This window comes from Hetaerina americana, unplaced genomic scaffold (genome assembly GCF_022747635.1).
Source record: "Hetaerina americana unplaced genomic scaffold, ioHetAmer1.1.p SCAF_37, whole genome shotgun sequence".
NCBI lineage: Eukaryota > Metazoa > Arthropoda > Insecta > Odonata > Calopterygidae > Hetaerina > Hetaerina americana.
In genome coordinates this window covers 1,998,648-2,020,248 of record NW_027286952.1, presented here as the reverse complement: position 1 = coordinate 2,020,248, position 21,601 = coordinate 1,998,648, and the positions used below count along the sequence as shown (strand labels likewise).

Below are 21,601 nucleotides of genomic sequence, written 5' to 3'. Positions count from 1 at the left end.
TTCTCCCCTCCTCTATTAAATTTCTGACATTTTACTTCAATGAAGACTTAGTGAAACAACAAACTAATTGTTGTTAAATTGGCAAAACGTCATACCAAGAGTGTGCATGAATATAAATTGCTCTCTGTTGCTAATTCACGCCTGATAAATAGCACTACATGGTTGCCTTACAAAAACTCATTAGAGAGAGAATTGTGTGTTATCTTAACCCAATATTATTTTACTTTCATAATAAATGTGCTAAGTAGAAGTGCAGTAAGGAGAAGAATTTCATCAGGCAAAGAGGCTTTCTCAAGGAAGAGGGAGTTGAAGACAGGGATGTTGAGTAAGGATGTTAAGAAAAGAATTGTGAAAACTTTGATGTGGAGTGTAGCTATGTACGGCACGGAAATGTGGTCACTGAAGCAGAATGATGGAAGTATGTAGATTGGAGGCTTTTCAAATGTGGGTGCAGAGAAGAATGGAGAAAGTGAAATGGACAGAGAAGAAAACAAACAAGGAAGTACTCGGTATGGTGGGCGAAGAGAGGGGTTTGTTGGGAGAAATCCTATGGAGGCAGGAAAAGTGGATGAAGGGGGTATTGACCAGCAGTAGGATGTTGAAGACTGTAATAGAGGGGAGAATGTTAGGCACGTGAGGAAAGGGCAGGAACAGGATAGGGATGTTAGATGGGATGAAGGGAAGAAGAAAGTACTCAGAGATGGAGATGGACCTGATATAGAGTAGGATGCTGGATTTTGTGTTTTATTAGGAGTCACAAAATATTTATTTTTTTGTTGTGTCCATCCATAAAGCTACCTTAGCCAGTAGATTACATTTATTATAGAATCATTTATCATAGATTATAAATAAATGAGTTTTATGAGCTTTATTTTTCTTAAAAAGCACATACATTAAATAAATCTTGTGTAAAATTATGTAACAGTATGGTAGTTAAGTGGGTAAAGCAGCGGGCTACTGACTTGAGGACCCAGAGTCAGTTATGGGTGACATCCCTGGGCATCTTCAGCTTTACCCAAATTGTGTCTCTTTATGGGCACCAGATTTTCCAGAAGAGCCACAGGTAGTATAGGAAATTCGGGATTCCCCCCTTTTCACCCTGTCAATGTGTGTGAACTTCACACTTGATATAGAGGTCAGTAAGGGGTGAGAGGATTACCCATCACCATTAAACCAACCTTGAGGTTGATTGCTGTGATTGGTGCTTTAATTTTTATGATAACATTGAGTTATAATCGAGATAGTGACCAGGGAAAAAAGAGTTTAATTAAAATAAGTACAAGTAAGAGGATTAATTAGAACCATTAATTTTTTAATATTAGTAAAATATTTTTGCATGGCTTGTTGATAATATCTGCAGATTCCTTGGAAGGCTTTGATTGAATTTGGAAATAAAAACTTGCTTAAATTCTAACATAATTGTAGTTGCTAACTAACACTATCTATTTTGTGTTTTCATACAAACACTGTTGTTTGACAGCTTATATTATGCAACCATACATCATCTTTGTGTTCCTGTTTTATCAGACCTCATTAAGCACCTATCTTTTTCAGGTTCTAGTTCAGATTCTAAAAAGGCTACATGATTTGGATTCGAGCACAGCTTCTGTCACATTTGAAGTCATTAATCCTAAATCGATGACTGTGGAACAGCTTTATGGTTCAATGGACTCACAATCTCAGAAGTGGAAAGATGGCATTGTTCCAAAAATATTAAGGTAAATATTTTGAAGAGATTATTCATAAATTTTGCATGTTATAAGTGAGAACATGAAATTATAATATCAAAGCCAGGGTTCTAATAAGGAAGGACTAAGGCAAGGTGGGAAATGTTTTTAGGATAGTTAGTACAATTTTTTCAATTGTATTGGGCTCAACCTTGTGAACATTCATCTTGGCAAATAAGACAAAATTTGTGAATTCATAAGAAATTATTAATATGGTACTACTAGTTTCAATTCATTGGTGATTTCTTTGTGCCTGAAGATGTCACCCATGTAATGAAACCGGTAGTTCTGTATCAGTAAATTTTTGTGTATTTAAGAAGTTTATCTTATTCGCCATTTTTAATACAGCTTCACCATTTGCCATTAGATAAAAAGCAAGAATTAGTACCTAGCATAATCAGATCTACAGTAAGCCCTTTTATTGTTTCACCTTCCCCCAAGAATCAGCCCTGTTGAAGAAAAAAACTCTTCAAATTATATATTTTTCAATATCCATTGTTGCTCACTGTCCTCTCATGTCTTCAAAATCATGACTGGACTCTAGCACTTCTAAAACTTCATTTAAAAAACTATCACCTCTACAACCTCCAGCTAGCAATAATTACTTACTCCTGGTTCCCTTGGCTGAAATAACAAAATAGTGTTTTGGGGCAAAGCAAGGCATCAGATCTTAAGATCCCTGCTGCACTAATTGTCAATGCCAGGATGGAAAGGGGCATTGTCCAGAATCAAAAGCACTTCTTCCTCATCATTTGGAATTCCCACTACATTGACTTGGTGTTTCACTAGTTTAGGAACAAGGAAATTGTGGAACCCGTCCATTGTGATGACTCCGGCATATCAAGCATTTGCTGATAGCCTTTAAAGTACAGGGAGTTCATTCATTATTTTCCTCAGAGCTTGGGTTTGTCAAAATTTTACCACAAGAACATTTGTAACCTTGAGGTTACCATCTGCATTAGCACAAAGAATTAGAGAGTTCCTCCCCTTACTGATATTTTTTCCAGAAACCCTTAAATTCCCTTTGTGAAGCTTGGGTGTTGTCTGGCAAGAATTCTCATCACATTGAACATGTCATCTGAATCATATAGGTGACGTAATTGTAAATCATTTTCATTCATCAGTGCACGAAATTTTATCCCAAATGTTTCAAGTAGTAGTAGCTTTAAGAGAGGTGACCGCCAGCTAAGGTCATTTGTGCCATTAGGGATGGATGGGAAAGGAGGAAGGGTAGAAAGGAACTCGACGTTGGCAGTTACCTACTCTTATCAAAAGGTGCTTAAGGGTCTGCATTTTAACATCCCATCTGATGGTCAAACAAATGGTTTTAATATATTCTATTGTTTCAGGCTTCACTTCGTGGAAATAATTAATATCCATTATTGAAATAGAAAGAAAGACTCGTACTTTTCCACAGATTTTATTATACGGTACAACGCGTTTCACCGACTTGCGGCATCATCAGGTACAAATTTGCAAAACAGACAGAGCAAGCATATATACCCTCAGGACAGAGTGGGGGCGGGGAGGGTTGGAAGGATTTGAGAGGGGTGGGGGCTCGCAGGTGCGTTGATGGATTGTTTTGACCATTTCCAGGCTAATTTCTCGGAGAGGAGTAGGGAGGGGTATGGGAACAATTGCTTGTTACAAAGTGTCGTGTTGGGGTTTACCAAGTGCCTTCTAATCTCTAATTGCTCGAGAGCGTCCATTTTTAATTCTTTTGGGAGTGTGTGTAATATCTCTGGGACAAAGTCACTGCTGTGGTTGAATTCTAGTAAATGCTTGGCGAAGAGAGAGTTGTTATTCTGATTTTTGTGACACCTAGCGTGGTCCTTGACTCGTAACTTGATATTCCTGCCAGTCTGACCGACATAAACGCTGTTGCAATCCTCGCATTTCAGTTTATAAATGCCTGATTTGAGCTTTTTAATGCTGACAATCAGCATAACAAAAACATGGGCTATTGGTTTCATTACGTTGACGATATGCTATGCCTATGGACCGGAACCAACCGACAGTTAGACTCCTTCCTTAATTTCCTAAACACTCTTCATCGGAATATCTCCTTCTCCATGGAAAAATACGTCAACGGCACCATCAACTTCCTCGACTTGACAATCACAATTAGGGATAATAGACACGAATTTGCAATTTATAGGAAACCCACATATACAGACCATATAATTTCTAATGATTCCGCACACCACTTTTCTCACAAACACGCAGCCCTCCACTCCATGATCCACCGCCTCCTACACATCCCCCTTTCCCCCAAAAACTTCAAAATTGAACTCGTGAATATCACTAATATAGCTACCAACAATGGTTTCAACCCCAAACTAGTTGACACATTACTACGGAAAAAACAAAAAGCAATGGCCTTAAAAAGCATTTTCGTATCACAGCCCACAGTATCCAAAGATTTTAAGTGGTGCTCGATCCCGTTTCTGGGAGATCTTTCATATAGGATTTCCAACTGCCTACCCACCTCACTCAAAGCAGCCTTCTACCCACCCATAACCCTCTCCAAACTTCTAGCCAATGGAAAAGACACCCAGGATAGCCTTCTCAAATCAGGCATTTATAAACTGAAATGCGAGGATTGCAACAGCGTTTATGTCGGTCAGACCGGCAGGAATATCAAGTTACGAGTCAAGGAACACGCTAGGTGTCACAAAAATCAGAATAACAACTCTCTCTTCGCCAAGCATTTACTAGAATTCAACCACAGCAGTGACTTTGTCCCAGAGATATTACACACACTCCCAAAAGAATTAAAAATGGACGCTCTCGAGCAATTAGAGATTAGAAGGCACTTGGTGAACCCCAACATGACACTTTGTAATGAGCAATTATTCCCATACCCCTCCCCACTCCTCTCCGAGAAATTAGCCTGGAAATGGTTAAAACAATCCATCAATGCACCTGCGAGCCCCCACCCCCCTCAAATCCTTCCAACCCTCCCCGCCCCCACTCTGTCCTGAGGGTATATGTGCTTGCTCTGTCTGTTTTGCAAATTTGTACCTGATGATGCCGCAAGTCGGTGAAACGCGTTGTACCGTATAATAAAATCCGTGGAAAAGTATGAGTCTTTCTTTCTATTTCAAAAATGGTTTTAATGCGTCACCTTCAGCATTCTCTTCAGCACTCTCCACAGATCCTCTTTTATCACAAAAATGTTGTCTCTTCCTCAACTTCCATAGCCAAGCGTTACTTGCAGTTAAGTTTTAAATGTACATGTAAGTTTTTGGCCACTCTTACTCCTGCATTTTGAATTTCAGTGCCCCCATGAATTTCTGCACCACTTGATCGTTGCGGGGCACACCACCCAAGGATTGCTCCATCCATTTTTTCATCTTCTGGTAACCTTAAGTGTTTTTCAAGGCTTCCAGTTGATATTCAGGCCATTGACATCAAAATTGAGAGCAAACGCCTTCATTCTACCCTTCTCTTTCTTCAGATCAGACACTGTCCATTTAGCTCTACCAAACTAGCAACAGGGACCCCAGCTTCTCAATTCCCTGCACCTTGTCTACAATGCTCCAAGTTATGTGTGTTCATTTAGAGCCACACTCTTTTGAAGCCATTTGTATTGCACTGTTTTACTCTCAAGAGAACTCAAAATGATTAGGCAAGGGTTTTGAAAGTCACAAGAGTATATAGAAAGAAGTGGCTGTCTTCCATTAAGAAATGTTCCACAATTATGAAACATACAGCATTTTGATGAACAAGTGAAATTTGTTTCACGTACACTGGCAATCCATAAGTTACAGCACTGCTGGAGAAATGATAAATAATTTAATTATGGTTTTTTTTCATGGCCAGAGAAACTTGCAAGCAATATTTATTTTTTAGCAAAGGGCTATAGCTAGTTCAAAGCTGCATCTTGTGGCTCCATAAGAAACTCCCTGCACTACATGGCTAAAGTCAGTCCAAATTAAGTGGTGTTGTTTTCAATAGGTCTGGATTAGCAAGGGTTTACTGAACATAGATATGTTACATTGCAGCAATAAAACTGCAAATGTTCCAAATAACCTGCAAGAACAAAACTGGTTTTCACACCGTAGTACCTTACACTGTCTGAAAGTTTTGTTAAAAGGCATGTACATATGTGCCTTTATACAAAGCTCTTGTACTTAAAACAAATAATGAGTACATAGACAAGCTTGGTTTATTGAAAAATGATAAGAATGTAAAAAATAATTTTTCTATCAGTATTTTATTGACATTACATTTAATATTACCAAGTCATGCATAACATTATTAAAATCATTGGTGGTACTTTGAAAAACTTAAGTTGTCCACATATCAAGGAGCACAAAATACAATTATGCTTGTATTCATACTACTTGCCATTAAACGTTGCCACATTTGCAGATGGGTAAATGTAAAATTGAATAGAAATGTTAGTTGTTTTCAAGGGGATAGTACTCCGTAAAATTGAGTTTAGAATGGAAATATTATAATTATTCTTTTTTTATCAATCATTTTATCTTTGAAGATTCATAAATGCAAAAATAAAGACTAATTTTTAAATTGAAAGTTCTTATGAACGAGCTTGTATCTTTAAGATCTTAGAAATAATGATAAAAGAGCAAAACATTGTGAAAATGAAAAATGAAAAACTTTAAAAGGTATCATTTTATAAAGATACATGTGTCTTCCCAACTAAAAACTTGTTACAGCAGGTGACCCTCAGAATCCTCAAGCTTGTTTAATTTACTGACGGTGTTCTCTTATGCCTTTGTGCTGGAGCTTGCTGCTTGCCATGCCTCAGAATGCTGCAGATGACTTTTCATCTTTTAAACTTCTCAAACCACTCACGGCTTCCCTTAAGTACTTTCTCTTCAGCCGACGATGATCATAGTGTCTCCTTAATGAGATTTGCAAAAATCACATTCCCCTTCTCACAAATGATATTCTCCTTAAAATTGTCACCTTGCCATTGCTTTTTGTTTATCCACATGAGAATCAAATCTTTCAACATCATTTGGAATATGCAACCACTGCATGGATATTCCCGTCTCCCCCTTTCTCCCTCCCAATCTCATTAACCTTGTCCTTGTTCTTAAGGAGAGTGCAAATCTCTGATTTTGAACCGTTGTATTTGCGAGCTAGATCACCTATGCTCACACTTCATTCTCGCTTTTCAATGATTTTACTCTTAATATCTAGGATTATTTTTATTTTCTAAAGGCTGTCTTCTTGCAGCGTTTCCTTTGGTGACCTTTCATCAAGGGCTATTAAACTCTGTTCAAAAAAATCATAAATAATATGTCTGAACACAAGATAAGAAAAATCATCAAATTTTGTATTAAAAGTACTCATTCATTCATTCATTGTATTAAAAGCAGTCTTAAAGACACTCTCATGCTACTTAAGGTTGAGTACCTGTAGACTCTGAGTTTATTGGGAGAAATGCAATACATGTATGTATTAGCAGAGGAACAACATCACAGTTAGCTCAAGGTGTATTAGTTTTGCTGCAGCACCACATGTGATATGTAATAAAATGTATTACATTTAAGATTTATTCAGGAATTTTTTCAGGAAGTTCTTTCAAGAAAATATGAAAACTCTATTCCTTATTACTGGCTTAAAAGAGTGATATAATCAAAATTTGTAAAAAAGGCAACCATTATCAATGCCTCATGCAGGGAAAAGTACTTAGTATTTTTCTGGTGAATCATCTTGAACATTTCAAAATTAAACCTGTTATTTCCCTGGCCCATACAATGCAGCTTGAATTTAGAACACATTCTGGAGTTAATCAAGTGGATCTTGTAGGTGGAATATGGTACACAATTTAAACCTACTTTAAATGTGAGATGCTGATGTTGTTTGAATGGCATCCAATATTTTTTTCAAATCTAGTGGATTGAATTGAATTTTACATTTTTTATGTGACATTGCTACTATTGTGGACATGCTACTCTTCAGCTTGTTCAGTGTTGCATACCCTGTGTACTTGTTTTGTACATTAGTTGTAGAACTAAGATGTTTCCTTTGGGTTGCTTTATGTCTACTTAACACTACTTAGCCATTCTATTGGGGAAGTTTATGTGATTTCAGAGCATAGCAAAGTTAACAGGGTTGAAAATATAAATGTGCAAAAGTTACTCATTTCATCATTCCTTTATACACAGGAATTTTACAGCCATTGATCCTGCCATGAGGAAATGGGTAATTTTTGATGGATCAGTGGATGATTCATGGGTGGAGAGTTTGAACACAGTCCTTGATGACAACAAGAAGTTATGCCTTTCTTCAGGCGAAGTGATAGCACTCTCTTCACTCACCTCGATTATATTCGAAGTGATGAACTTGTCTCAGGTTTGCTGGTTTATCCACTTTTCCATCTCCTTTCCATTTCCAATAATAACGATGCATTCTTTATTCTAAGAAACACTATTTTGGTTGAGTATATGAGGTGAGGCATGCCAAGTAAGTATCAGTCACAAAACTGTCAACCCTTTCACTGCAGTTCCAGTATCACTGAGAATATACAAAATCATTTTATCAAATGTAGAGAATATCTTCTAATACAGTGTAATTTATTTTTAAAATAGGATTTTTTCAGTTTGAACGAGAAATAATTTACACAATTGATGCATGCTATTCGGATTGAGAGATCCCATTTCATTTAGTCCCATTTAAGTTTTCTTCAGGTGAATACATAGTTTTATATTGTATGGAATTTCTAGTTCTTATAGTGTGCTCATGGAAATCAGCATTAAGAGAAAAATCATGCCAATTAATTTAAACATGCAATGCAATTGATGGAAAAAAAAAGTGGAGTCCATAAACTTGATTGGTGCTGGGTTTGTTTAAGGAGATAGGTAAACACAAGGTGACAAGTCAGAGGAATTTTACAATCCCGACTTTTTTGTCTTCTATTCTTTTACGACCATTGGTACGTTCATTTTAAGTTCACATAACGCAATTGAGTCTCTCTTTTGTCTGCTTAGCATAAAGCAATCCTAGTAAGTCTTCCTCTTTGATTGCCTGCAAATCATAAAATTGTTTTTTCCAATAGCTTTCAGCCATTTTATTATATTGCTGATCTTTTATTCCCCTTTAGTTTACCTTTAGAAATAATTTGTGGCATCAGGAAATACCTTCTGCCAGCAAGCATCCACCTTTGGCTCTTTCACATAACTCAATGACTCCTCAAATGATTTTAACCCTTCAATGCCATCCAATGTGATATTATTACCAGTGGAAACTTAATATGCAACTGTCTGATATACACTTATAAGTGTGCTCAGAGTTATTGCTTTGTATTTCCAATTTTTAGTCTTCAGTCTAGCTTCAACCGACATCCCATCATATCCTTACAAGAGAAGACTTCATTAACATATGGCTGCGTAGGTTTTCGCGGTGGTGATTTCAAGGATTCTGCATTATTGGGTTTCACCGCATCATTGTTTGATGCTGACAACAGTTTCACCGAAGCTGCATTCGGCATCTTCAGGTTGAAGATGAGGGACTCGGAATTTTGCCACCCTTTTATAGGTGGTCCCATCTAGTGGCTGCTCGCTGATTGGTCCATTCCCAGAGAACTTTCTTCCACGCGTTGTGGAGATGGTAGCCTTCATCTCTGTTAATGTTCTCCGGGTTTTTTACGATCTCAATTGCTTCTCTAATTAATCGTGGGTAGTATCTACTCTCCTTTGCTATTATGTTTGCTTTTTGGAATAAGATCTCGTGACCGGGTTCACTCCATTGGTGTTCTGAAATGGCCGACAGGTGAAACTGCTTATTTGTTGTTGCCCGGAGGTGTTCCTTCATCCAAACTTTCATTGAGCGGCATGTTTCCCCGATGTAGACTTTCCCACATGAGCAGGGTACTTGGTAGACCCCTTCGTATAGGTCTTTCGGAATTTTGTCCTTCGGTTCAGGGAGAGCGTCCGCTATTTTCTTGGTGCAGTTAAATCTTGTGACCACGTCATGTTTTTTTAGGACTCTGGCTATCTTCTCGGATGTTCCGGATACGTAGGGGATAGTAGCGTATGCGTTTGGGTCCGGTTCCGTCTGCTTGATGGACTTGTCCCAATCCAGTCTTCGCCTTTCTTCCCTGGCGGTCCTTTCAAGGACCATATCGTTCCGATAGCCGTTTTGCTGCAATGCGTTCAGGAAATGTTTCTTTTCCGTTGGCAAAGAATCGGCACCAGAAATTTCATAGGCTCGGTGAGCTAGTGTGTCCACCAAAGAAGTCTTGTGGAGCGGGTGGTGGTGAGAGGCTGCGTTTAGATAACGGTCAGAGTGCGTCTTCTTCCTGTAGACAGCATGTCCCAGCTTCCCATCACTCCTCCTCGTGACTAACACGTCCAGGAAAGGTAGTTGGTTGTCCTTTTCTTCTTCCATCGTAAATTTGATGGAGTGATGTTGTGAGTTGAGGAACTCGAGGTATTTCTGAAGTTCTGCTGCGCCGTGCTGCCAGATGACGAAATTATCATCCACATATCTTAACCACATCCTAGGTTTTTTCTCGTACTGGTTAAGAGCCTTCTCTTCAAAATACTCCATGAACAGGTTAGCTACTACAGGAGACAGCGGCGAACCCATGGCTGCTGCTCCCTCTGCCTGCTCGTAGAATTCTCCGTTCCACAAAAAGTAAGCATTCTTGAGGCAATGCTCCACCAGTGTGGGGAAGTCTTCCGGGATGCCGTTGGAGGTAAGGCGTCTGATGATCTCCACCGAATCCTTTATCGGGATGTTGGTGAAAAGTGAGACAACATCGAAGCTCACCAATAATTCATTGCTGCCAATTGTGATCCTTTTCAGGATATCGATGAAATGTCCGGAGGTTTTCACGAATGACGATGTTTTTCCGACGTAGAACTAACTGTAGAGATTGGGCCAGGTATTTCGCCAGTCCGTATGTTGGGGCATCGATCTGGCTGACTATAGGTCGGAGTGGTATCCCCTCCTTATGTATTTTCGGCAGTCCGTATAATCTCGGTGGTTTTGGGGCCGAAGAAAATAGTCCACGTTGTTCTTCCCTTGGGATGAGGGATTTCTTTATCAGAGCTCTGGTGTTTCGCTCTATTTTTGCTGTCGGGTAGGTCTTCAGTTTCTTATACATTCCATCTTGGAGAAGTTTCATAATTTTGCTCCAGTAGTCCTCTTTGTTGATTATCATTAAAAAAAAAGCATTACAGCAAAACGGCTATCAGAACGATATGGTCCTTAAAAGGACCGCCAGGGAAGAAAGGCGAAGACTGGATTGGGACAAGTCCATCAAGCAGATGGAACCGGACCCAAACGCATACGCTACTATCCCCTATGTATCCGGAACATCCGAGAAGATAGCCAGAGTCCTAAAAAAACATGACGTGGTCACAAGATTTAACTGCACCAAGAAAATAGCGGACGTTCTCCCTGGACCGAAGGACAAAATTCCGAAAGACCTATACGAAGGGGTCTACCAAGTACCCTGCTCATGTGGGAAAGTCTACATCGGGGAAACATGCCGCTCAATGAAAGTTCGGATGAAGGAACACCTCCGGGCAACAACAAAATAAGCAGTTTCACTAAGGTGGGTCAGACACAAGACATCAGCTGCCACAGTTGTGGGTGAGAGTGAAGTTCATGGTATCCGCCCTGGTACTGCGATACGGAAGGTAATGGGATACCACTTCCCTATAATTTGCAGCCTTGCCTTGCATTCAAATAAAGTAGAATGGAGGGCTGCAGTAAACCAATCCTAGGATTGATATACTGATGATGAATATGAAGAGATTAAATGGTATTGGTCGTAGTGTCTATCGATATGGCTTACTGGCTCTCATTGTTTCGTGATCACTGATTGCTTGCTTCCACTTAACTGTGAAGTCATATCCTGTTAGATGTGAAGGTAGCCATGTCAAAATCTAGCATGGTAACTTCCATGTATTTATTTTACACTGGAATCCATTATGCCAGACCTTATCATATGCATCAGAAATGTCTAGAAATATCCCAATTGTCGACTCTTTTCTATCAAATGATTAAGGTATATAGTTCAAAACATGATGTATTTAGTATGTGGTGGGCCTTGAAGGGATTGATTAGGAGGGAGTACCAGGTTTGCCTGCAAACTATCCGAACTTAACATGAAGATGACAACACTCTTCTACAAAAGTTGGGGAATATGTTTGAATATGCATTGAAAGGTACTCACCTACTTTTAGGCATTTTGGAATCTCAGTTGTTGTGTAACAATCATCTGAGTTAGTTACTGTGAGAGTTTTTGTCAAAATGGAACAAATGAGTATCAAGCGGTCATTAAATACTGTATTTGTGTGATGGATATCATCCCTGATCTAAAAAAATGTTCCAGCCAAATTCTTCAATTTCATTTCCTTTTCAATCTTGTAGTCAGGTATTCTTAATATTAAGCTATTATTGCTAGCATCATAATTCCTTCTTCTATCTAAACTCACTGGCCAGCTTACTTTATCACAAACATTTAGTTCCTCTATATACTCTGTCTATCTTGTTAGAACTATTCATCTTTAATTAATATTATACTCGCTTCATCTCTTACACTGTCAATTGAATTGGATTCCTTTCTTACATTCTGATAGTTTCTTCACATTTCCCTCTGTGTCTGTCGGTCGAGCCTACGACCACACCAGAGACACCCAGCCTTCCCTGCACCTCTCCCAATGACCAAATTCCTCACCTGATACCCTGCCTCTGTGTCCGTTGGTCTAGCCTACAACCACACCAGAGATGCTTAGCCTTGCCCTGCACCTCTCCCGATGATCCGTGTCACCTCTGTGTCCATCGGTCAAGCCTACGACCACACCTGAGACACCCAGCCTTGCCCTGCACCTTTCCCTACGTCCCGTGCCACCTCTGTGTCCATCGGTCAATCCTACGACCACACCAGAGATGCCCAGCCTTGCTCCGCTCGCTTGTCCCGACTCCCCGGTGTCTGAACCCCATATCTTGAGAAGGGTTCAATAGACTCATAAACTGAATACAACTCTCTCATTCTGTGCTACGCTCCCACCAATGATGTCACAGCCACCAACCACGCGACACTTGCCTCAATATCTCTTTTTACTTCTTCTCCCTAATTTATTGTTCACATTCTTCCATTTCCTCCTTTTATCCATCTTCCTAATCATTTCTTCTACAAACCATTGCTTCGTAACACTTTTGTATACATCCTTATTGGTTTCTTTGCTGCTTTCTCTGTCCTTCATTTTTACTATCTGCCTTTGTTCTACTCCACCCATGCCTTTATCCTCCCTCTGAATCTTATCCTCTTGCTCATTCTACTTATTACTTTCTTCTATCGTATTTTCTTATTATCTTTCCCTTTCTCCTTCTCTGAAATTTAACTATACACTTATTAACCTCAAAATTGTTATCTGAATCTTCATCTGCTCTCAGGAAATGTGTGTATTGTACTATTAAACCTTCCCTACATCCAGTTTATCATGTTGTTTAATCATAAATTAATGCAGACATGTATTACTATTCCCATTTGTAATGAAAGTTTCAAAAGAAAATAATCATTGTCAAGGTATGCTTATGTATTTGTAAAAACATGGCTGATCTATCTTGTTGGAAATAATCTAGATTAAAAATTATATGATTTTAAATAGCACTGATGTTGATAAATGATGCCCTCAGCTATTATGTTAAATTCTAAATCATGATTCTGCACTACATGTGTATCTAGGGCTCCGTTTTCCTTCACCTGAAATATCACTCCCCTCCCTCTGCTTGTGCTTCCATTCTCTGGCATGCTCTTGCCATTGTTTGAGGGCAACTCATTGATGGTGGGATGCCATTTGAATGCACGAGTGTGTCCACAAATTAGTTGAGTGCCACACTAAGCTTATGCATTTAGTTACAGGTAAGATTAGTCGTCTTAGATTAAAAAATAAGACAGTTACACTTATCAAGTGCTCACTTGATAGAAAAAAAAATACCCAAATGAATTCAGGCTATTGCAGCATCTTTGCTAGAAACATGCATAATAATAATCAGGTACATTTTAAAGAATTTACATTGGGCTTAAAATGTTATTTCAATCTGATTCAATAAATGTGAATGCATTTCAAATCTTTTTTATCACAATTGTAGTAAAATCTTCAACATTTATTTTATACAAAGAATTAAGACAATCAATACAACATACAATTACAATCTTTATCATATACCATAGTGATATGCTCTTCATAATATACAATAGTAGTACAGATGGAATACTCATTCTGGTCCTGCCATGAAGCCAGTCAGTTCTGGCTTAACAGCAGGTGCCACACAAACAAAAATGAGAGCTTTAAGTGTTGCAATTATAAAGCTACGTATATTCTAAGTCAGGTTTTGTTCCAAGCCCGAACCCATTCTATGTAATAGCCAGTCTTTTATTCTCCCTTTCACAGCATTTACTGGCTGTAATATTCTTAAATCTGTAGGTATTTCATCAATAATTAGAGGTACGATAACCCCCAATTTCCAACACCTTGATTGAATACTTACTAATACTTCTTAATAATACTTCTACAACCTTCAATGAAATAAGTACATTATATCATGGACTTTTCATAAATTCATTGATTTATATTCTATGAGTGACAAATAGTCATTAAAGCTCCATTTAATTCTTGTAACTGATGTCAAAAATTACGTGAAATGGACATGAGAACATAAGGAAATACCATATTAAGATAATCAGGCTCATTACATTGACATTGCAGGTTTCTCCAGCAATAATTTCTAGATGTGGAATGGTTTACATGTCCCCTGAGTCTCTAGGCTGGGAAACATTGGTGGAAGCATGGATCATGTCAAATGAGGATGAATGGTGGCATGAGCACAAAAGTCTTCTCATTGGTTTGTTCAAGTGGACATTGACCCCATGCATCCAATTCATCAAGAGTAATGGAAAGCAAGTTGTGAACACTTGCACAGCCAATGTAGTCAGGTGATACTTTTTACATTTTTGATACCAGTATTCAACAGCACTTAAAGACAGTTTGATTCTGTACTGTTTTAGCATGTTGATCGTTTAAGCATAATGATGCAATTGCACAGCTTACAGTTTATTGGCACCAAAGTGATTGACCAGCATAATTCACTCAATTTGCATGCATATTGAATGCAGAGAAAAAGTCAAGTACATAGTAATCAATCCCCTTCCAGGAAGGAAAAGTCAGTGACTGGAAAAGGGACTAAAAAGATAACAACAAAAACATGGAGTACAAGCAAATGCATCAAATCAGAATTCATTTAAGGCCATGAGATGCATTTATGTCTTAGAAAATAAACAGTACAACTGATTCACTTTAATCAATTCCTCCCTTTCCAATCAGTTCCTGGAAGCAAGAGAATGCTCGGCAAAGGAGTATAATATAAAAGAAGAAAAATATTACAAATTCTGTCGATTTCATCCTACTCCACTTCTAAGTTACTCTCACTTTTGATCCCTTGGCATGTTCCTCCTATTCACCATTTTTATTTTCAGCTCTGAATGTTGCTTTTGGTTCAGAGTCCCGAGGTTGGGAGGTGGCTCCCAATACCCTAAGACTTCCTCTTCTTCTGACCCAGTTCTCAGTTACCTGTTTATAATTCCTTTGTTAATTCCTATTTCAGCTCCCGCAAAGTCCTCTCAGGCTCTCAATTAGTTGATGAACAATGTGAACAATAACATCTTCACCTGTCAAAACAGTATGCCTCCTGGATCCCAGCACTTCCTTCAAAATCCTTGGAGCCCTTTTCACTTGAGCATGAGTATACACTTTGACCTTTTTGCACAACTCGACAAGGGTTGAGATGAAGGGCACATTGCCTGGTGTTCACGAGTTACCCCATACTGAGTTTTTACCATGGACCGCCAAGACCCTCCTCTCAAGCATGAACCCTTCAGGGGATACAGTCATAGCAATCTGGGGAATGATTCTGTGGTGAAGTAAGAATTAAGATGAAGCTATGAGCGCAAGGATGCTCCAGACTATAGAAGAGTTTTACTTTGTTTGTAAACACTTTAGCCATATTTTCAGCAGTTTTATTTGAAGCTGGATGATACTTAGGAGAGCACGTATGCCTGATGCCATCTTCATCATAGGATTCCTCGAGATGCACAGAAGTGAAGGAGGAGCCATTGTCATGTAAAATACTGGTTTTGCACCTGGGATAAGGTGTGGTTTGGCCTCACCTCCTTAAATGATCCCAGGCTGCCATCCCAAAGCCCATTGAACCATTTCCACCCAACTAAGACTTCATTGGACTACACTGTGTCATTCAATCTTAATAATTGGGGAAGGAAAGTTCAATGCTCCTTGCCAATCCTTTTCTAAGAGTGGAGGCCTGCTATTGATCATAATAAGCAAATTTAAACTGACCATGTGTCCTTGATAACACTCTAAGCTCTCTATTATCCCAATTGGTTTATTAAAATTGTCAGTGTGATGATAAATTCTCATGGGTTCTCTTAAGTAGAAAATATACATTTTTTTTCAAGATTACTTTTCTCGAAAATGGCTGATATTGCTGATCCTGTATGTATTTCCATACAGATAACTTGTGAATCAACAATTAGCATGATGACTCGTGGACCATTATTTTACCCTCCACAAGTTGAAATGCGTGCATTACTCAAGGGATAAACCTAGTCTTTTTCAATGCATAAAATGTTTCTTCCCATTGAAGACCTCCAGAGAGGAATCAGAATCCATTATATGCTGGCTGTCATTGTTTACATTTGGGGTAATTTTCAGTCATTAATGATGCAACTTTCAGTCCCATGACTCTCACAGATAATGTCAGGGGAGATTCTATCTGAGTAACTTTACTCATTCATACCTTCACTGCGCATCACCTTGAGATGTTCATCCCTATTACAGAGATCTTATCTGTACGTTCAAACTCTGCAAGGAGTCTCTTGATGGCCGATGAATCCATAGCAATACCACCGTTCTCCATGTGTGGATGGGTGACTGCCGTTTGGTGACCCCCATCCTCCTCTTCTGCCTTGCTAAATGCTCTTACCTAACCTGGTGAACTTGTACTCTCTCTATCATCAAAGGGACATATTCCCAGATGGCGGCATCCCATGTGACAAAATGAACACTTTGTCCATTCTGAGCTATTGAGCACGCTGCTGCTTAAATTTTCCCACACCTTATCAAAATGTTGCAAATTTAAATGTTAAACCCAAGATACATTGTCATGATGTTTAACTAGTGGGAAAAAGTAAGGAATTACCCGATTTCTGAAAACAGTAAGCAATTTAGAAAGTTTCATCAGGAGCTTTCACTCACCACAGATAATTGGGTCATTCAATAAGTCTTTAGGAAAAATTAAAAAAAGCAACTCATTTTTGTTAGAATTTTTTTAATATTTCAACATAATCTCTTTTTAGCTCAATACACTTTTTTCAGTGCTTCTCCAAATTTTTTAAGCCATCTTACTAGAATGACTTCCTCGAAATAGGCAACAGAGTTGTGATGACCTTTTTGTTCAAGGTGAATCGTTTTCTGCAGAGACATTTTTTTCCGGCTTGGAAATAAAATCTCTGAGGAGCAAATCTGGTTAATACATGGGAGTTTGTAATAATTTGAACTTTAGTTCCATAAATTTTGCCATCAGAACTGAGCAGGTGCACCCGTGCATTGTCTTGATGGAAGAGAATTTTTTTCACTCTCAAATGTGGACTTTTTTTCCTAATATCTTTGCTCAACTGGAGTAGTAATGATCCTTAATACATTTCCTCATTTATTGTTTGTCCTTTTTGTAAGTAATCAATGTAATTGATTCCATTTGCACCCTGAAAAACCTTGGCAGTCCTATTGTCGGCTGATTTCACTGTCTTTATCTTCTTTGGAGCCGGATTGCCATCCTTCAGAAAACCACTCTGGTATGACTGTTCCTTTGGCTCTGGAGTATATTGGTGTACCCACTCATGTCATACCCATCTTGCGGAGATTTGTTCACGCCTAACTTTTCGTGCAAAATTGAAAAAACTCTACCATGTGACCTCAACTATTTCTTGAACTTTGATTCTTCAATCATTAAAAACCTATTGTGGAGTTTGTCAATCATTTCTGAGGAAGTCTCTTCCACTGGATGTCCCGAATGATGTTCATCATTTGTGGATTTATGGCCATGCTTAAACTCATTTGCCTAATTTTGAACAGATGTGCCATGAACTTCATCAAACTCATTTTTATCTCTCTTTGATTTGGTGTTAAAGCCTTTTAAATAGGTGATCAATCACTACACAAAACTATTTTTTTTCCATTTCTCTAAATGAACAAAGGTTTGTTACCTCAACAGGCTGTGAAAATTAAACCACATGATAGCAGAAACTCAAACAGCAGTCTAGTGAGAGATGAGACTTAATAAAAGCAAACCTTTTATGTTACCTAGAGCACCATGCATTTTGAGCACCATGGATTTTATATGCAGTTATTGAATGACCCAATGTAATATCTAATGTAACAGCAATATGGTAAATTTTTCCATAAATATTACCTTCATTCTTTTATGCAGGCAGCCACGATTGATATTACAATCAAACACAGGTATGGAAAAAATGTAATAAAAATTTTTCAATATTTTTGGGACATTTTATAACTAGGATACATTTGGAAAAATTCTTTTCAGGGAAACCAATGACATCAGGGCTGCTGAGTATGTTTGAATTATTTTGTGTCAAAATAACAGCTGGAGAAACATTAACTATGTATATGTTAAATTTAGGTTCTTACAAGTAACAAGAAAGAATTAATCACTTTGGTATTTCAGGTCAATGATTAAGATTATGGACATGTTCCTATGTGACTCAGAGAAAACAAATGACAAGAAGACTGGACAAACTTGGCTTCAAGGGCTGTTCTTTTATTCTTGCATATGTGGCCTTGGAGGAATCTTGGATGATGACAGCATGCAAACCTTTGATGAATTTGTCAAAACTCTCATTAAAGGCAAGTGATGTTTTTCACTGCTTCCTAGTTTTAGTTTGAATGCTTATGTTAATTATAACAGAAATGTATCATAGTTTTATCATATATCAGTATTGTATAATAGTTTTATCTAATGCAAAGGGATCTTTCAAGTTTACCTCTAGAAGCAGCCTTCCCTTCATTTGGAGTTTTAGTGAGGGTACCTGATTTATCATGTTAAAATCTCATGGAGAACCAATTATTTAGTGAAAACATCAAAAATTGATCCCAAAAATACATTTGATCCCAAAATTAAATTGATTTCCTATAATTTGGTGCAGTTGATCCATTTTTTCTAGGAAATATGCATGCAGATAGCTATGTATTAAATCGTATGTTAAATTAGTATAACATTCAAAGGGAAAGTAATGCAGTAGTAAGTGAAATTTTTATTGAATTTTTAATCATTAAATGATGATGTGAAAACATCTTGGCTTTTGATGACCAACCATGCCAGATTCCCAGCCTCTATAATTCTGTGGACCCCTGCACTCACCTTGCCCATCTAAGACTGGTAAATTTCACCTCAAACTTTCCCAGCTTCCTGATCTCCACCAGTTTAGTACCCGTGGCAGGCTGATCTTCTGTACAAGCTGTCCCACTCCTCCATCCATCTCTTCACTCAAAGTAACACCATTCTTTAAAAACCACCAAACTGGATTGTTTGAGGCTCAAGTCCGTAACTTTTCTCTCAACAAGCAAATACAGAAGCATTTCTCTAGTAGAATTTTCTTGATGCAAGTCTGCGACTGTCAGAGATAACTCTTCCTGCCAATGACAAGGAAGAAAATTAAGAACCTTGGAATGATAATGGAGTATGATAAGTTCTTGAAGAAGGGTTTCAGCCAGCCAATTTGGTACTTTCTCATTAAGATGCTATGCAGGTCAGAATAAAGTTGTATGCATGCAGACCCATCTATTGATTGTTCCCGAAGCCACTGAAGTTACTGTTTTGGTTCATTAGTCATTTTCCTGTTGGTGGATGCAGATAGTGTCCTCCCAGGCTATCTCCTTATCAGTTAAAGGTTGTTTTAATTTTTAAAAAATCATGATATTCACATAAAAATTAGAGCCAAAATTTTTTTGCTATAATTCTGCAGTGTTTGCCAATAGCTATTCAGGGAATATCACAGTGATCTTTGTTGCTTCAACTTAAATGTTAGCATTCAATAAAATTTTCACATATCTTAATTATAGAAAATCAAAGTTCTTCAAAGTTAATAAAGCAGTTTCTGGTGTGACTTGTTGGAAAATCTTCATATTGAATTTGAAAATAAACAACTTGGCTTTTCCACATAGAAAATTTTTTATTTAGGACCGAGGTTTCGTTGTGGTGAAACATCAGGTAAAATTACAGGGGGTCAAACACAGTATATATATATATATATATATATATATATATATATATATATATATATATATATATATATATATATATATATATATATAAACACAGGTGTAGATTTTTAGAATATAGAGACACAAAGAAAGGACACTCACAATTTGTTATTTGATGTTTCGACAGCTAGGCTGTCGTCTTCAGAATCTGAAGCCTTAAAAGTCTGAAGACGACAGCCAAGCTGTCAAAACCTCAAATAACAAATTGTGAGTGTCCTTTCTTTGTGTCTCTATATTCTAAAAATCTACATCTGTGTTTTTATATATTTGTGCGTCGCCGAAGAGCGTTCCATTTTGAAGATATATATATATACCTGGAAGGAGAGGAAGAAGAGGGAGGGAGGAAAGCAAGGATTGGCTGAGGTGGGAAGAGGAGGAGGATTGGTAATATTGATAAATTAGGAGGCTGGGAGGAGGGATGGATACAATGTTGAAAAAGGTTTGCTTGGCATCAAGTTAGCTGGCAGAGGAGTGGGGGAATAGGTGATGTGAATGGGGAGAACGGCACTGGGTAATTAGTCAGGTGATTAAGTAGTAGGCTGGAGGAGGAGTTACCACACTGTTGAAAAGGTTTGTTTGGTGTCAGTTTAGTTGCCATGTGCAAAGCTTCCATCAACTCATGTGAAGTGATAATAAGCCCATGGGAGAAATGCAACCTAATGCAAATGAATCCATCAGTGCCCAGGTTTTTTGGTCTGCCAAAAATCCACAAAATCAGTATAAGCAATCTGTGTAGCAGTGTACCTATTCATCCTGTTATTTCCAGTGTTTTAGCCCCAAACCACTTATTGGCCACAAAGTTAAAAGTCTTATTCAAAAATCTTTCCAAATTTTCCTCGAAATACAAAATAAAAAATTGACAGGAAATTGTGGATGTGTTGTCTAAAGAAATAGTTAAGCCCAAGTGCATAATTGTATCATTTGATATCACAAATTTATTCCCCAATATTCCAAGATCAGAAGCTCTAAATCTTGGGGTAGTTACCTTTGTTAAAGCAAGGGTTCCAACCCCGGTGATTTTTGAATTTTGCTCCTCCTTAAAAGTGTGGTAGAACAAAACAGTTTTGTGTTTAATGGCAAAATATACCAACAACAAGACAGCTTGGCTATAATCTCTCCACTACTAGCAGACATTTACTTGGACAACTTTGAGCAACTAATGTTATCCTCAGAGAATCCAATCATAAAAAATATTCTCTGCTGGTGTAGGTAGATGATGTTTTCTGCGTCTGGACGGGTTCTGACAGACAATCAGACAGATTTTGAATTTCCTCAGTTCCAGAGATAAACGTATAAAATGTACCAAGGAATTAGAAGCAGATGGATCCTCCAACTTTCTAGACTTAACTATTGCAATAAAAAATAATCGGCCTTCCACGCCATGTTACATAGAGCATGTTCTATCCCCATGTCTAAAGAGAACACTCTTAAAGAACTCAGCATCATAAAACAGATTGCAGTGAACTATGAATATAGATAACTGTTAATTGATAAACTTTACAACAAGAAACTATCCTGTTTAGCCTA

General features: G+C 38.0%; 1 protein-coding gene across 1 annotated transcript in view; it reads left to right on the top strand.

Annotated features, from left to right (window-relative positions):
• The window catches only part of LOC139691497 (dynein axonemal heavy chain 3-like), a 69,427-nt gene that overhangs the window by 16,812 nt on the left and 31,014 nt on the right, over positions 1-21,601 (top strand). Inside the window, exons 9-12 of the mRNA XM_071589347.1 lie at positions 1,555-1,718; positions 7,874-8,060; positions 14,432-14,658; positions 18,480-18,658. Of these exons, the coding sequence (XP_071445448.1) occupies positions 1,555-1,718; positions 7,874-8,060; positions 14,432-14,658; positions 18,480-18,658 (757 nt within the window). The remainder of the gene's footprint in view (positions 1-1,554; positions 1,719-7,873; positions 8,061-14,431; positions 14,659-18,479; positions 18,659-21,601) is intronic.